Source organism: Leptodactylus fuscus, chromosome 6 (genome assembly GCF_031893055.1).
Source record: "Leptodactylus fuscus isolate aLepFus1 chromosome 6, aLepFus1.hap2, whole genome shotgun sequence".
Taxonomy (NCBI): Eukaryota; Metazoa; Chordata; class Amphibia; order Anura; family Leptodactylidae; genus Leptodactylus; species Leptodactylus fuscus.
Window position 1 is genome coordinate 137,688,027 of NC_134270.1, and position 18,061 is coordinate 137,706,087.

The 18,061-nt window shown below is 42.2% G+C and overlaps 1 protein-coding gene across 1 annotated transcript in view; it reads left to right on the forward strand.

The window, feature by feature from the left end:
• The window catches only part of MYH7B (myosin heavy chain 7B), a 48,480-nt gene extending 30,830 nt beyond the window's left edge, over window positions 1–17,650 (forward strand). Inside the window, exons 16-43 of the mRNA XM_075277337.1 lie at window positions 695–865; window positions 1,198–1,377; window positions 1,633–1,765; window positions 2,549–2,625; window positions 4,032–4,119; window positions 4,712–4,829; window positions 4,936–5,059; window positions 5,521–5,657; window positions 5,844–6,099; window positions 6,240–6,482; window positions 6,565–6,741; window positions 6,830–6,975; window positions 7,405–7,495; window positions 7,592–7,981; window positions 8,089–8,215; window positions 8,744–8,862; window positions 9,172–9,368; window positions 9,450–9,799; window positions 10,354–10,478; window positions 10,583–10,698; window positions 11,648–11,840; window positions 11,917–12,120; window positions 12,369–12,494; window positions 12,698–12,868; window positions 13,664–13,768; window positions 14,187–14,282; window positions 14,422–14,559; window positions 17,519–17,650. Coding sequence (XP_075133438.1) covers window positions 695–865; window positions 1,198–1,377; window positions 1,633–1,765; window positions 2,549–2,625; window positions 4,032–4,119; window positions 4,712–4,829; window positions 4,936–5,059; window positions 5,521–5,657; window positions 5,844–6,099; window positions 6,240–6,482; window positions 6,565–6,741; window positions 6,830–6,975; window positions 7,405–7,495; window positions 7,592–7,981; window positions 8,089–8,215; window positions 8,744–8,862; window positions 9,172–9,368; window positions 9,450–9,799; window positions 10,354–10,478; window positions 10,583–10,698; window positions 11,648–11,840; window positions 11,917–12,120; window positions 12,369–12,494; window positions 12,698–12,868; window positions 13,664–13,768; window positions 14,187–14,282; window positions 14,422–14,559; window positions 17,519–17,530 — 4,410 coding nt within the window. The 3' untranslated portion in view covers window positions 17,531–17,650. The remainder of the gene's footprint in view (window positions 1–694; window positions 866–1,197; window positions 1,378–1,632; window positions 1,766–2,548; window positions 2,626–4,031; window positions 4,120–4,711; window positions 4,830–4,935; window positions 5,060–5,520; window positions 5,658–5,843; window positions 6,100–6,239; window positions 6,483–6,564; window positions 6,742–6,829; window positions 6,976–7,404; window positions 7,496–7,591; window positions 7,982–8,088; window positions 8,216–8,743; window positions 8,863–9,171; window positions 9,369–9,449; window positions 9,800–10,353; window positions 10,479–10,582; window positions 10,699–11,647; window positions 11,841–11,916; window positions 12,121–12,368; window positions 12,495–12,697; window positions 12,869–13,663; window positions 13,769–14,186; window positions 14,283–14,421; window positions 14,560–17,518) is intronic.
• Window positions 17,651–18,061: the final 411 nt, after the last annotated feature.

Below are 18,061 nucleotides of genomic sequence, written 5' to 3' on the forward strand. Positions count from 1 at the left end.
AAGCTGGAGGAAGATGGTGAGAAGAATGACTGCAGAAGATGTGGAGACACATAGGTCTTCTTAGGGGCCGTAGACACAAAATACTGTAATAGGAGGTTTTGAATCTTGAATTTTAGATACATTGGAGCAATAAAATGGTCTCAAAGGTAGACTTATCCTTGTAAGACCTATACTGTGTGTAGTCTTAGAAAGTTATTTTCTAAGGATGGCTTCACACAGATGGCTTTGGTCTAAAAAATATGGATTGGAGGTAGGCAGTATTTCCCAGACCGAACCCTGAACCTGGCCTGTACTCCAAATAGCATAGCCATCTATGATCCTAGGAGTCTTTGCTAGTCTGTTGCTCTTACAGTCTATACTGTAATTGTGTTTTCAGTACAGGATAGTAGAGCCAGGGGAAAGCAGGGACTATTAGCGTCATAGACGACTCTGATGTTGGGAGTCCAGGTCCTGACTCAGGGTCCAGTCTTGGAAATATTGCCAATATCCAGTCCGTATCTCATGGTCCATCTATTGGTGTGTAGCCGGCCTTTACAGTAAATGTCTTGCCATTGTTGGAAACTACTGAAATTACTGTGCAGGATAAAGTGACTACTGCTGCAATGGGTTACATACACCTGTAGCTGAGGACCAGTGCTATACACGTGTATTATACTAATATATATGACTTACAGCTCTGTATTTTCCCCTGCAGTATAACAGCTTTGAGCAGCTCTGCATCAACTTCACCAATGAGAAACTGCAACAGTTTTTCAACCACCACATGTTTGTCCTGGAGCAGGAAGAGTACAAGAAGGAAGGAATCGAATGGGTCTTCATTGATTTTGGACTCGACTTACAGGCTTGCATTGACCTTATAGAGAAGGTATTACTGCATTTCTTTTGTGTGGTGATACAGTAGAAGATCTGGAAGCTTGTGGTAAAGTGTACAAGAGCCCTAGGGAAAATGGCCCCATGGTAGGTGCGTCTGGGTTGTCATAAATGAGACGATGTGTAGACTGGCATTGAAGTTTCTCCCTATGGCATCTCCCACCATGTTTATTTGGTCACCTATAAATGGATGTATCCAACTACCAGACTGTCCAAATGTTCAATATGGCTTCACTCGGGACTGAGCGAGTCTCATTCTAGATCTAAACTGCCATCCATTGCCAGCTGGGCATCAACTTTCATATTAATGTGTGATTTTATTTTCAGCCTCTTGGTATCCTTTCCATCTTGGAAGAAGAGTGCATGTTCCCTAAAGCATCAGACATGTCCTTCAAAGCAAAGCTTTACGACAACCATTTGGGAAAATCTCCGAACTTCCAGAAACCAAAAGTAGATAAGAAGCGCAGATATGAGCCTCACTTCGAGCTTGTCCATTATGCCGGAGTGGTGAGTCTCAAGCTTTATATTAAATCCATCCTAAAAACATATTTGCTGTCCTTGTTCATGAACGTGTTGTAGAGATCCATCTACCTATATGATTCAGTAGGAATAGCGACACCTTAGTCATATTGAGTCAGTACAAATAGCATCTTTATTTTCAGGTCCTCTATATTATAAACATGCACTTGTATAATGTATAATGTATCATGTACTTGAGGATTGATAATTCTAGACGCTGACAAGTTGTTGTTACTTGGACAGGTACCCTACAACATTATGGGATGGTTGGACAAAAATAAGGATCCATTGAATGAAACTGTAGTAGGGGTGTTTCAGAAGTCCTCCAACAAACTGCTGGCCAGTCTCTACGAAAAATATGTCAGCTCCTATTCAGGTACGTACAATAGATGATGTGGGACTGGATGAATAATAACTGAGTAACATCTTGTTCCGAACTAGTAGGCAGATTCCTTGTCGGAGGCTGCAGAATAATTGGGGTTGTCTCACAAAGAACAGTTATCACCTAAAGAACAACTGATAACAGGAGACCTCACCCCTGAGACCTTAACAATCACTAGAAAAGGGGTCTGTATCCCCCTGTTTCCATCACAACATGAGTACAGGTGTGACCACAACATCATTCATAGAACATCAGGGTACATGTGTGACCGTGACATCATTCATAGAGCATCAGGGCACATGTGTGACTGCCACACCATTCATAGAACATCAGGGTACATGTGTGACTGCCACACCATTCATAGAGCATCGGGGCACATGTGTGACTGCCATACTATTCATAGAGCATCAGGGCACATGTGTGACCACTACAACATTCATAGAGCATCAGGGCACATGTGTGACTGCCACACCATTCATAGAGCATCAGGGCACACGTGTGACCACTACAACATTCATAGAGCATCAGGGTACACGTGTGACCGCCACACCATTCATAGAGCATCAGGACACATGTGTGACCACTACACCATTCATAGAGCATCAGAGCACATGTGTGACCGCCACACCATTCATAGAACATCAGGCACTTTTATGACCACCACACCATTCAAAGTATATAGGCATGTATTTTGGGCCGAGCTCGCCAATACTGTGGCTTTACCCATATTGCGAGCAATGTCATATTTTACTCAGGCGATATTTTTTGATTCCACAGATGAACAACATAAACCAGGAGTGAAAGAAAAACGCAAGAAAGCAGCTTCATTCCAGACAGTTTCCCAACTTCACAAGGTAATTTCTGTTGTGTAGTGGTCATCATAAAGTTCAATATATAATCCAGTGCAACATATACAGTAACAGCTGTGCTCCTAAGGCTAAGTTCACACTACCTTCCCTTTAGTCCATTGTTCTGATCTGTCGTAGGAATAAAAAGCTGACTTACTGATAAATGCAAATGGAGCAAATTTACTTTATTTTTACTGTAATGTAAATCAAGATAGAAGCTTTCTTCCATCTTGTTTGACTTCCATCATGCAGGACTTTGATAAGTAAAGAAACACAATGGGATCTTTGCTTCTGTCTTGTTTTTTTACATTACATTGAATGATGATCCATGAACTCCATCTGCATTTGTCACTATGTCTACTTTTTAGTACATGGTTCTTATCCTTTTACAGATCAGGACAATGGACAAAGCAAAATCAAGTGTGAACTTAGAATAAGCAATATAACATGGAAAATGTTCTAATAGTTTGGATGGATGGATTTTTTCAATGTCGCCATTAAAATGAAAACTCCATCGATATATGTGATGTTCCAAAGGCTGGGTAGCGTATATGGAAAAGTGGAATAAGACATCCCCATTATTGTGAGGGGGAGGCAGTTAAGACTTGCAGTGATGTTTAGTTAAATCCATATCTTGAACATCACTTTAAGTCTGTACTGCTTCCTACTCCAGTGCACACCGAGGGGAGACCAGAGAAACTAACGGAACAATAAGGTAGGAATCGCACTCAATGCACTTTATTACGTCTTTGTAAAAATGGTGGTGGTGGTGGGGGTTTAGCCCAAAATTCCGCGTAGCGCTTTTTTTTGCTGTGGGACGTCCCATGGGGCCTTAGCCTTACTCTTATTCCCTGGAAACAGCTATTCTGTAGCTCTCTGTTTTCTGCCATTCCTCTGTTATTCCTCCTAGATATTAATAAATAATGGGTGTCACCACTCCTCTTGTTAAAAAGGCATGACCTTACATTGGCAGCACGGATCAGATAAGGTCAGACTGTGAAAGGACAATCCCCCAACTGGTAACACCCATTTGTCAATTTATTCAAACATTTCTTTTAGTAGAGGTACGGCACAGCACAGCGATGTAGGAAAAATCTAGGAAATACAAGTTATGCTTGGTTCACACTAGCGTTGCCTCTCTATTATTCGGGTCCATTGGGGGACCTGAATAACGGAGAGGCAGACTGCAAAAACAGTAGTTATACATGGAGCCTGGCTGATCCCTATTGACTATAATGGTGTCCATCGTTTTTTAAACTGAAATCTGAAAATGGTCTCCATGTAGGACTTTTTCCTCCACCAATTTTTAGTGGACACTGCATCAGAGCACAGATGTGAATGCAGCCTTATATCTAGTTGATATGCAGTAGTAACAGTATGACTTGATATCCTTCTTGTTACTTCTTATGCAGGAAAATCTGAATAAACTGATGACTAATCTCCGATCAACACAGCCTCACTTTGTTAGATGTATTATCCCCAATGAGACTAAGACCCCAGGTAAGAAATACTGCATTACGTGACAATGGCAGAGTCATAAACATAAGGGTTAATAAAATGCCACAAGTATAGTTTACATGTACAGTGCAAGTCAATGGCGTAACTAAAGTCTTATGGGCCCCGGTGCAATCTTTTATCTGGGCCCCCTACCTCATCCCTACAGTGAATTCTTAATAGTGATAGAAGGAGTTTAATCCACCTTAGTGTGGTTAGGGTAAGCTGAGGGTCTCCTTGTCTTATGAGCCAGATGGAAGCTGCAATCTCAATACTGATACCAGTGCTTATGGGCCCCCTAAAGCTCCTGGCCCCGATGCAACTGCACCCTCTACACCCCCTCAAGTTACACCCCTGGCACAGGTTATAAAATCAAACCACACCATGAAATCTCACTGTATATAAATCATCATGTCTAATAATACCAATCACAAGTCAGCAATTTCCGAAAGAGAGGAGCTATGTAAGTTCTTCTTCACACCTTTTAGTCTCTTAGGATCCACAGACTGCAAACAAAGCAAGTGGAAATGCCAATGTGATATACATGTATATGGAAGTTGTCCGTGACATAACCTTAGAATTCTGCTGTATTGTTTAGGTGTTATGGATCCATTTATGGTCCTTCATCAATTGAGGTGCAATGGTGTCCTGGAAGGTATAAGAATTTGCCGTAAAGGATATCCCAACAGACTACTATATGCTGAATTTAAGCAGAGGTGCGCAGGCTCTTCATCCTTAATACCAGCCGAACGTAGATTGAACATGTTGGTAACAAACTCCTAGTATTTGGTTTATTTGGTTTGTCCTTTATTTTCTCCACAGATATCGCATCCTCAATCCTAATGCTATCCCAGATGACAAATTTGTGGACAGCAGAAAAGCCACTGAGAAACTACTGGGCTCTCTGGACATTGATCATTCACAGTACAAGTTCGGGCACACTAAGGTACCAGCCATCTCCACAATACATTACTCTGCTTCCAGGCATAGGCTGTAGATGTCTCCACTCAAGTCTATGGGAGTTACAAAAACAGCCAAGAAAAAACTACTTTAAGAAAATTTGTTTTTTTAATTTTTTTCCCTTAAACAAAATACTAAATATTTTTATGTGACAGTATTACATAGTGATGACCCAGGCCCCACAGAATATTTGTTTGATGAGGTCACTTCCCTGTGCCGATGACATCATCAGTCACATTGTTATAATAGCCGCCCTACCAACCACACAGGCTGCAGTGTCCACCCAAATTCTGCAGTGTCTTCAACTATCTGATCTGTATGTTGGATCCCAGGTGTTGGACCCCTATCAGGTCACCAATATGGAAGTCCTAGAAAACCACTTTAACGTCAGGTACATCGACTCAGAACTGCATTGCCTACACCAATGCCAACATTTTTATACTCTAGGTCTTCTTCAAAGCTGGTTTGCTTGGTCAACTTGAAGAAATGCGAGATGAACGCTTAGCTAAGATTATCACCATGCTACAGGCTAGAAGCCGAGGTAGACTCATGAGGATCGAGTACCAGAAGATCATTGCAAGAAGGTACATGACACAAGTTGTGAACCGATCTGAAAACACTATTTGTGTCTCATTAACATTTCTCAGTTAATATCTACCATAAGGTCTCATTTCATGAATGGTTTATATAGTAGCTGATGTATATTGGTGATGGTAAGTCATAGCCAAGAATGGACATGTTTATGATTATTATAACTACTGTCATCGCAGGGATGCATTGCTGGTCATCCAGTGGAACATAAGAGCCTTTAATGCAGTCAAGAACTGGTCATGGATGAAACTTTTCTTTAAGATTAAGCCTCTGCTGAAATCAGCTCAAACGGAGAAAGAGATGGCTAACATGAAGGAAGAATTCCTGAAGTTGAAGGAAGCTTTGGAGAAATCTGAAGCTAAAAGGAAAGAGTTGGAGGAAAGACAGGTCACTCTAATCCAAGAGAAGAATGACCTGGGTCTGCAGCTCCAAGCAGTAAGTTACTGACACAGGGTCATCAAACATGATGGAAACTTCAGATCAGTCTTCAATCATATTTGGGGTTCATATTTGTAGGCCAAAAATAATTTGGTTTTAATAGTAATATTACATTGCCTGTGCCTGAATAATTGCAGGAGCAAGACAATCTTGCAGATGCCGAAGAACGCTGTGACCTCCTCATCAAAACCAAAATTCAGCTAGAGGCAAAGGTAAAAGAGTTAACCGAGAGACTGGAAGATGAGGAGGAGATGAATTCTGACCTGACTTCCAAGAAGAGGAAACTTGAAGATGAGTGTGCAGAACTGAAAAAGGACATCGATGATCTGGAAATTACACTGGCCAAAGTGGAGAAGGAGAAACATGCAACTGAAAACAAGGCAAGATAAGGAGGAACCTGTTCTGATGTACCGTATATCACTCATACTTTGCCATTTTATAACTGGTTCCTTTATCACACAGGTGAAGAACCTTGTAGAGGAGATGGCTGCTTTGGATGAAATTATTGCTAGGCTTACCAAAGAGAAGAAGGCTCTTCAAGAAGCTCATCAGCAAGCTCTGGATGACTTGCAAGGAGAAGAAGACAAAGTCAACACTCTCACCAAGGCCAAAGCAAAACTAGAGCAACAAGTGGATGACGTAAGTAGTTTCGACTAATAGACTAAGCGATATGTGATCATTGCTCGAAAGGGTTATAGGTAGAACAGCAATTTTTTTCTGTTTGCAGCTTGAAGGGTCTTTGGAACAAGAGAAAAAACTGCGACTGGATCTAGAACGGGCAAAGAGAAAGCTGGAAGGAGATCTGAAACTGACCCAGGAGTCTGTAATGGATCTAGAGAATGACAAACAGCAGCTGGAAGAGAAACTGAAAAAGTGAGCAGAATATTTGGTTCTTGGTGAAAAATAAGGCTTGTCATGTTCATGGTATACATGTGGAATGGCTTCCAATACATTTGGTGATATGCATAGACATATCTTATTATGTCAATAGCTATTTCTCCTGAGCCTCCATGCTCATGTAGCTAAGTATTCTTGTGTTGTGTATGGGGACAGAGGAGCAAGCTGCGGCCATGCACCTTTGGCAGTGGCTTGTCTCCTTTCAGGACAGACCATATTAAAATTTAACCAGCATGAGAATCTGTCCATAAGAATCTGTGGGTGGTTTAGTGTCCCAAATTGCCGAGACAGGTTCCTTTTAAGGTTTACAATCAATCACTTGGTCACACTCCACATCTGAAGTATGTCTTAGCTTATGCTCATATATTATATATTGAGATTTGACTTCTTGGGTTTGCTCTGTAGGAAAGATTTTGAGATAAGTCAACTAAACTCAAGGATTGAAGATGAGCAGATGATGTGTGCTCAGTTACAGAAGAAAATCAAAGAACTTCAGGTGATTTAGTATTTTCCTAGATTTAACTTTGCTGAAGGTTTGTTGAGATTAGCGGGAATTATAGAAATGACAGCAGTTCCTCCTTGTAATACTTAGGCACGTATTGAAGAACTTGAAGAAGAATTAGAAGCAGAGAGAGCTACTCGAGCAAAGGTGGAGAAACAGCGCTCTGAAGTAGCCAAGGAGCTAGAGGAATTAAGTGAACGTCTAGAAGAAGCTGGTGGGGCCACATCAGTACAGATTGAGATGAACAAGAAGCGGGAGGCTGAATTTTTGAAGCTCCGCAGGGATCTGGAAGAAGCAACACTTCACCATGAAGCCACTGCTGCTGGTCTGAGGAAGAAGCATGCAGATACTGTGGCTGAACTTGGGGAACAGATCGACAGTCTGCAGCGGGTTAAGCAGAAACTGGAGAAGGAGAAAAGTGAGATGAAGATGGAACTGGATGACTTGTCTTCCAACATTGAGCAACTCTTGAAGAACAAGGTAAGAGACCTTCCTTAGTTTGTCTTGAACAGATGTAACAATCACCAATGAACTCCAGAATATGAAGGAGATGTCTACACATATTGGACCTTCATTTTGAATTATAGGGGAATGCAGAGAAGTTGTGTAGGACGTATGAGGACCAACTAAGTGAAGCAAAATCCAAAGTAGATGAATTGCAACGACAATTAGCCGATATGTCATTGCATAGAGCAAGACTACAGACAGAGAACGGTAAGATAACTTAATACAGATAGTACTAATCCAGTACTAATACATGCAGAGCAATGTAAACCATGGCTGTGGAGTTAGGGTTGGGACCAATTTTGGGTGAACTTGGAGTTGTCGGAGTCGAAAAAGGTTACAAACTCCTACTCTGGCTTCAAAATAAAATAATTATTTTTAATGATATTAAAGATTTAGGAATATTGTATAAGTCATTACATGTATAGTTTGTTTCATGTTACTTTCACAGTAATTCAATTATTATTTTTTTATGAATTAGAGGAGCCTTGCTGCTTCTGAATGGCCATCACTGTCAGCCAGTTATGAAGGAGTCTGGGCAGGACTCGGACATTGGAGTTGGCATTGGTGGTTTGGCCTACCAACTCTACTGCCCGGTTATAAATAATGAAGATGTAGCTCTGCTCACCATGGTGCATTCAACTAGCTGGCTGGTAGTGGTGCCAAGACTCTCCCATTGATATGGTGTTGGTGTCCTATCATAATACTAACAGCTGTTCTATTTATGTGGCCTGTTAGGAGAACTATCCCGTCTTCTGGAGGAAAAGGAGTCCCTTGTCAACCAACTGAGCCGAGGCAAGGCTTCCTTCACTCAGAGCATTGAAGAGCTGAAAAGGCAACTGGAAGAGGAGACAAAGGTGAGGATGTGACATAGACCTTATGGGACCATAATAACATCATCATAGAAAAATGACTATAAGGGTGCATTCAGACTACGTAACGCCGGGCGTGTATGAGAGCCGTACACGCCGGCATTACGGCAGACTGCCGAACACTTCCCATTCACTTCAATGGGAGCGCTCGTAAACGCCGCTGTTACGAGCGCTCCCATTGAAGTGAATGGGAAGTGTTCGGCAGTCTGCCGTAATGCCGGCGTGTACGGCTCTCATACACGCCCGGCGTTACGTAGTCTGAATGCACCCTAACAAAGTCAATTTCATTTTCAGTCAAAGAATGCATTAGCACATGCTCTGCAAGCATCACGTCATGACTGCGATCTTATGCGTGAGCAATATGAAGAGGAACAAGAGGCCAAAGCAGAGTTGCAAAGGTCTCTGTCCAAGGCAAATGCCGAAGTAGCTCAGTGGAGGAACAAGTATGAAACCGATGCCATTCAGAGGACAGAAGAGCTGGAAGATGCTAAGTAGGTTTCTATTCACCCTCTACTAAAAACTTGTTTATCCAAAACTTCATGTACTTTAATAATATGAATACTCTTCTTCAGGAAGAAGCTAGCAGCACGTCTTCAAGATGCTGAGGAAGCAATAGAAGCGGCAAATGCTAAGTGTTCTTCACTGGAAAAGACCAAGCATCGCCTCCAGACCGAAATTGAAGACTTGGTTATTGACTTGGAGCGAGCAAACTCGGCTGCAGCAGCCTTAGACAAAAAGCAAAGAAACTTTGATAGGATCCTGGCAGAATGGAAGCAGAAATATGAGGAGACCCAAGCGGAGTTGGAGTCATCACAAAAGGAGTCCCGTAGCCTGAGCACCGAGCTCTTCAAGCTGAAGAACGCATATGAAGAGTCTCTAGACAATCTTGAGACAATGAAACGGGAGAACAAAAATCTTCAAGGCAAGTAAACAAAAATATGGTAACAAATGGGTTAAAGGGGTTATAATGATATAAGGAAAACCAACAAACAAACGATTTTGCTGCTAAAGAAGAAATTTAGTTTTACCATCCAAAACTTTTCTCTGTTCTGACTCATAGAAGGGCCCCAAACTAGTCACTGACTAGTGACTTCCATATACTGTACATGTACTGTGGATTGGTGCAGGTACAATATTACAAAAGTGGCACCTGATGCCTGTCTGCCGTGGCCAAGGACTGGAACAACTTAAATCCTGACTGGTTACCCATTGAGATACTACCGCACCGAAAAAAAGGCCACCAACCACAACCCAAGGTGCCCAGTAATGTTCCCTAGGCCTGCCATCTTGGTAGGCCTGCCATCTTGGTAGGCCTGCCATCTTGTATGCTAGAAGAAATACAATACAATACAACCACAATACACATCTGCCCGTTTTGCACCATAGAAATGTTTTAATCCTTACAATCTACCATATTTGCTGTAGATATTGTACTCCTTCAGCTATCTGTATTAACCATTTCTCTCCCTACTCCAGAGGAGATTGCTGATCTCACCGATCAAATCAGTTCCAGTAGCAAAACAATTCATGAACTTGAAAAGGTGAAGAAGGCTCTAGAAAGTGAGAAGAGCGATATACAAGCAGCTCTGGAAGAAGCGGAGGTAAGTGTGCTTAGACACCTACCGGGAGTAGCCCATGTACCTTAGTAATATGCGGACTGGATTACTCCTCCATAGTAGGCCTGATCATATATAATACTCTACAGGGAGCCTTGGAACATGAAGAGAGTAAGACGTTGCGTATTCAGCTTGAGTTGTCTCAGATTAAAGCTGAAGTGGACAGGAAGCTGGCCGAGAAGGACGAGGAGATAGAAAATCTCAGGTCAGACTCACTACTTTACTGGATGTGGTTTAGGGCTCGTTCACATCTGCGACCCGGTCTCTGTTCTGCAGGTTTCCGTTTCCTGCACAAAACAGAGGCAGGAGACGGAAACTTTCAGGACTCTTTCTCACCCATTCATTTGAATGGGTTTGAAAGCTGTCCGGCTGTGAGTGGCGGTGAGCGTTTTAAGCTCTCCGCCGCGAAACCGTTTTTTTTCATCCGGACACAGAGTCGGACATGCAGTTATCTGTGTCCGGTTTTAAAAAAATGATTTCGCGGCGGAAGAAGACGGAAACCACAGAACGGAGACCCGGACGCAGGTGTGAACCCAGCTACTTCTGATGTCATTATGCATGTAGGCCATGCAGTTCAACGATGGAGAACAATACTTATGTTACTTCAAAATGTGGAGTACATTATGAAATATACTAAATGATTTTGGCAGCGTTTTTAGTGTTTTTGGTTTTCAAGATACAACTTGATCTAGGTATGACATTTTTACCAATAGGCTTCCATTGGGTTCACCGTTTACATGCTTGTGTATCTCCTGCCCAGGGGTGTAACTAGGAAAGATGGGGCCCCATAACCAGCTTTTGACTTCCCCTTGGCTCCCTACATGGTATAATTCCCCTTTACTGACCCTCATACAGTATACTATCCCTATTACAGGCCCCCATACAGTAATTGCCCCCCGTTATAAGCCCATATAATGAGTGCCCATGTTACAGGCCCCCACCCGAACTCTTAAAAGGCAGGCATTAAAGTGGACAATATACAGTATATACTGTATATGAATCCTAGCTGCACAGTGCACCAATATTAGGAAGTATATGTGTTACTATTACTTTGATAAATGTGGGTAGTAGGCATATTGTGTGTGTGTATATATATATATATATATATATATATATATATATATATTTAATACCTATTTACTTGATTGATGTAGACGCAATCACCAGCGCGCCATGGAGTCCATGCAGGCAAGTCTTGATGCAGAAGCTAAAGCCAGGAATGAGGCCATTCGTCTTAAAAAGAAAATGGAAGGGGATCTAAACGAAATGGAAATCCAACTCAACCATGCCAATCGCCAGGCTGCAGAGTCCCAGAAAATGGTCCGACACTTGCAGTCTCAGATAAAGGTCAGTCACTTATGATTTGCTCACTTTTCTGGAAGCTATAATAGAAGAAAGTCTAATATTTGTATTTCTATCCCAGGATCTGCAAATCGAGCTGGATGACACCTTGCGGCACAACGATGACTTAAAAGAACAAGCTGCAGCCCTTGAGAGACGTAATAATCTGCTGCTGGCCGAAGTGGAGGAATTGAGGGCAGCATTGGAGCAGGCCGAGAGGGGAAGGAAACTGGCAGAGCAAGAACTACTGGAGGCTACAGAGAGGGTCAACCTTCTGCACTCACAGGTGCGCTTTATAATACTTCTCAAGATATTGCTTGTTACCGCCGTCTTGGTCTTGGTTGCATTTCACAGCCAGGAAACACGATTAGCTGCTTGAGTCGGAAAAAATTCCAATTGCTTAGTCATTGCAGTACATTGTACTTGTACAGGGGATCAGATGATCCCGGGTTCACTACTAGTTGTTTTAGTCAATGTTAAAAATTACCAAAACTCATGACATAACATCTGTGTCCTACTGTGTTTACCTACCAGAACACCGGCCTTATTAATCAGAAGAAGAAGCTAGACGCCGATATCTCACAGCTGACCACTGAGGTAGAGGAAGCTGTCCAGGAATGTCGGAACGCTGAGGAGAAAGCTAAGAAGGCCATCACTGATGTAAGAGCCAGATCATTCTTAGTACTAGTATCTTGTCATATACAAAGAGCATTATAAAACATATTGGATAAGAAATGATGAGCGGACAGTGTCTCAGATTACTGTATGAGATGGTTAGGTCCACCATATCTATCCATGATGACCATGCAAGGCCTCCCGGCAAACAAGAATGGTCTAACAGGCTCTATATGCCACCCACACAGGCCGCAATGATGGCAGAGGAGCTGAAGAAAGAGCAAGACACCAGCGCTCATCTTGAGAGGATGAAGAAGAACATGGAGCAAACCATCAAAGATCTGCAGATGCGTCTAGATGAAGCTGAACAGATAGCTTTGAAAGGAGGGAAAAAGCAGATCCAAAAACTTGAAGCAAAGGTATGGAAGGAAATTGTGTGATCATCACTCAGGAAAACGTCCATGTTTTTTGCATTTTTCGTCCTGTTTAAAGGGATCAAATTTGTAATTGGGGCAATTTTAGTAACCACTTTATCTTTCACAAAAAGTCTGCATGACGTATAACTGTTATGTATAGCATCTATGAAGACTCCATGGTAACAGACTATAAACAAGTCAAGGTTTTATTTCTTGCTATCTTACATTTTTTCGATGAGCAAGAAGTTTAGGACAAAGGTAAAGGATCATGACTGCGGGATCAGACTACAGAGTGTTTGTTGTAGTCTGTTACCATGGAGACAGATAGGTCAGCATGTGTGCTGTAGACACAAAACTAATATATTTATAAGTCTATTTACCAAATTGATTGAGGTGAAGGATAGATCTTTATATGAGGCAAATACAACTCTGTGATAGTGATACAACATACAACATGTATATATCATATGTTATATATACTACATGAATATTGAAAATATGACTTGTGGGATCCAGGAACATGCAGAAAGGGGTTTAAGACTAAATATTCTTGACACCCTGGTGTTCAGAATTGTCTCGTACCAACCTGATTTATGACATATCAAAAAGACCTCAAGTTTTGAATGTTGTGTTAAAACCCCTTTGTAGGAAATTCAATGAAGAAACAATTTTATGTCTGCCTACAATAAAACATTATATATAATATATATATATATATATATATATATATATATATATGTGTGTGTGTAGCCGTATACCGTGTCTCATCATGTCTCTTCATTATGTTGGTGACATCAGGTGAGAGAACTGGAAGGAGAACTTGAGATTGAGCAAAAGAAGAATGCCGAAACTCAGAAAGGAATAAGGAAATACGAGAGGAGGATTAAGGAACTCACCTACCAGGTAATGTCTCCACTTACAAGTTGTATCACTTGGTCCATTTTCTGGCCTGCTTGCCACATTAGAGAAAATTGGACGGGCAGGTTTTGGTGTGACATACTGACTACAAGTCATGGCAGAAAACTGGCGCCAGTTATACCTGATATCTATGACAGTCCCTGGTGCATGGGAATTGAGTCCATGATGCACCAGAATTGAGACCTGGAGCCTTTTTATAATTCTGCCACATCTGCCAATGTGTCAGTCCTAAATTTCCCCCCATTTAGATGAAATAATATAGGACTCTGTGGACTGGTTAAGACTGTCAAAAAACACACTCGCTTCCACTGTCAATATCCATATGCAATACAATAAATAGAAATATTCACACATATCGGTACATATTTCCACAATGACATTGTGTTATTTTTTTTTCTCACAGACTGAAGAAGATCGTAAAAACCTGGCCCGAATGCAGGACCTGATAGATAAACTGCAGATGAAAGTCAAGAGCTATAAACGGCAATCCGAGGAGGCTGTAAGTAACTAGAATGTGTACATGACACTGATGCTACAAAGCAATACCGAAATATAGAATATGTAAGCGAGAAACTGCACAATAAGTCATCAATTCCCATCATTTATGGGATAATAATTGATCCCTTTCCCTGCTATAGGAGACCCAGGCCAACTCCAACCTACAGAAGTACAGGAAGGTCCAACATGAACTGGATGATGCAGAAGAACGTGCAGATGTAGCAGAGGCGCAAGTCAACAAGCTGCGGGCTCGAACAAGAGAAGCGGCTACTTCCAAGGTAACTATTACTCTTCTGTGCCTTGATGTGTCTCATGACGTGTATCCCACTTCCTACAATTATAAGACAACTTGAATAAATGAATAGCATTGGCAAATATTTTAAAAAAATAATTAACCAAAAACTTTGTAATATATTGTATTTAACAAATAGGTTTCTTTTTTCACTTAGTAGGCAGAGTTACTTTTACATATACTCACCGGCCACTTTATTAGGTACACCATGCTAGTAACGGGTTGGACCCCCTTTTGCCTTCAGAACTGCCTCAATTCTTCGTGGCATAGATACAACAAGGTGCTGGAAGCATTCCTCAGAGATTTTGGTCCATATTGACATGATGGCATCACACAGTTGCCGCAGATTTGTCGGCTGCACATCCATGATGCGAATCTCCCGTTCCACCACATCCCAAAGATGCTCTATTGGATTGAGATCTGGTGACTGTGGAGGCCATTGGAGTACAGTGAACTCATTGTCATGTTCAAGAAACCAGTCTGAGATGATTCCAGCTTTATGACATGGCGCATTATCCTGCTGAAAGTAGCCATCAGATGTTGGGTACATTGTGGTCATAAAGGGATGGACATGGTCAGCAACAATACTCAGGTAGGCTTTGGCGTTGCAACGATGCTCAATTGGTGCCAAGGGGCCCAAAGAGTGCCAAGAAAATATTCCCCACACCATGACACCACCACCACCAGCCTGAACCGTTGATACAAGGCAGGATGGATCCATGCTTTCATGTTGTTGACGCCAAATTCTGACCCTACCATCCGAATGTCGCAGCAGAAATCGAGACTAATCAGACCAGGCAACGTTTTTCCAATCTTCAATTGTCCAATTTCGATGAGCTTGTGCAAATTGTAGCCTCAGTTTCCTGTTCTTAGCTGAAAGGAGTGGCACCCGGTGTGGTCTTCTGCTGCTGTAGCCCATCTGCCTCAAAGTTCGACGTACTGTGCGGCGTTCAGAGATGCTCTTCTGGCTACCTTGGTTGTAACGGGTGGTTATTTGAGTCACTGTTGCCTTTCTATCAGCTCGAACCAGTCTGGCCATTCTCCTCTGACCTCTGGCATCAACAACGCATTTCCGCCCACAGAACTGCCGCTCACTGGATGTTTTTTCTTTTTCGGACCATTCTCTGTAAACCCTAGAGATGGTTGTGCGTGAAAATCCCAGTAGATCAGCAGTTTCTGAAATACTCAGACCAGCCCTTCTGGCACCAACAACCATGCCACGTTCAAAGGCACTCAAATCACCTTTCTTCCCCATACTGATGCTCGGTTTGAACTGCAGGAGATTGTCTTGACCATGTCTACATGCCTAAATGCACTGAGTTGCCGCCATGTGATTGGCTGATTAGAAATTAAGTGTTAACGAGCAGTTGGACAGGTGTACCTAATAAAGTGGCCGGTGAGTGTAGATGTCTATGGACAGGGGAGGAGAAGGCTTGCAGAAAAGACATACTAATAACTGCAGCTGCTACACGGTCTCAGGGAGCTCCTTTAAAGAGGACCTTTCACCACCTACACAAATTCTTAGCAAGTGAATAGGCGTCGGTGCACTGAATTCAACGCTTTTAGAATTTTCTCTCTAAATCACACCATTCCCGAGCAACAAGAGCTGTTCGTTTTGCTGCTATTATAATCTCAGTAATGTCAGGTGGGTGGTGTCAGGCAGGGGGTGTGATTCAGAACTCCAATAAGAGGCAGCCAATGTCAGAGGTCAGATTCACACCCTTTATCTGCTCCTGCCCGACACCGCCCTCCTGACAGTACAGAGACTAAATAGCATATTAAGTATCAAAACTAACAGCATTGATTGTTCGGGTACAGTGGGGACTAGAGAGAAAAATCCAACTGTGCTGGAATCAGTGGTACATAAGCTATTAAATGGCAAACAGCTGGACCTGTCGGAAGTGGTAAAAGATCCACTTTATCATGGCTATGCTACAAGCTAAGACTCAGGACGAGGCAATATATAAATTAGCCGCTGCCTCCTCCCATATCCCCTTTTAATAGAGTCCTGAATGTGAGCTGGATTCTATGTAGACAAACAGAGTGAAGATAAAGAGAGCATCCTAATAAGTGTAGAATCAAATAGATTTCCGTAATGAAATATTTGAATCAAATATCTTATATTCACCTGTACTGGATGGATAACTGGAGGTAAACTTGATGCACCAATACAGTCATTGGCATTGTAGGCACTACTTATAGTGGAATATATGTATATATACCTTTGTTGCCTCCGCAGTGCTTGTGTACCCTGCGCCTATAGTTTGCCATGGTAACACTGACTCTCCACTATTAGTTACCTACTTTACATTCCCTATCTCTCTTAGCAAGGCTTATTTTTCACTGTACTAACACCAAATCCAGTTCAGGTATTGTGCAAGTTTACAGCCCATCGGCACTGACTGTACAAGTAGACAAAACATTAAAAAGACAAGGCAATGTCCAAAGGATTCAGCTTTAGTAAAACCTTAAGGCCCCGTTCACACGGAGTAACGAGCTGCTCATTCTGACACGTAAACTTATGCGCGCTACACATTGAAATCAAAGGGAGGCTTTGTAACCCATTGATTTCAATGTGTAGCGCGCGTAAGCCGGCACACATTGAAGTCAATGGGATCTGTTTTGAAGCACCCCGCTCTGACACAGGTTTACATTTCAGAATGAGCGGCGCGTTACTCTGTGGGAACGGGGCCTAGACAGAACACACTGGGCAAATCTAACGTATATACTTTGTCATGCCTAAAGCAGCACAGGGATTCTAATAATAGAGAATCCCCCCTGAATTTGGAGAACACACGTATATCAGTTCTGTACGAGTGCCTCTTTACATAAAAAGCACATTATAAGCTCCAATTTTATAAGCCAGTGATAATTGTTTTCTATTGTAAGACTGAAGTGTCTGTGCATTGTGGAAAGTGAATCTTTTCTTCTTCTTTTCATGACAGCATGAAGAATGAACAGATCAGACGCAACAATGGCTTCCCAGACAGCTGCAACAGCTGTGGCCGACCCTTACTGTTCCTGATCGCATCCCACCCCTTGTCAACTAATAAAATCTCCTGAGGCACAAAGACTGGCATCTGTTGTTGTATGGGATATGCTCACAGAACAGACATTAATAGGTTTCTGATTAGACTATGCATCCTGAAGGCCGCATTCTTAAAGGGGTTGTTCAGGATTAAAAAAAAAAAAAAAAAATGTTAGGTCAGGAAAGGCAGGGAAGAAAAAAAAAAAAAAAAAAAAAAAAGGAAAATCCCACTCACTTGTCCCTGGTGCTCTGGAGTCTCCGAGCGTGGTCCAGTCCTGCTGCTCCAGTGTTTTCTTCTGACAACCAGAGGCCTTAGCGAAGGACATGTCCTTAGGCCGCTGATTGGATTGGACTGGATTAGATTGATGTGACCGCTGAGACCAGTCAACAGCCCAAGGAAATGGACAAGGGACATCACAGTACGGCAGGGACTTCTGGCAAGACTGGACTGCACTGGGGT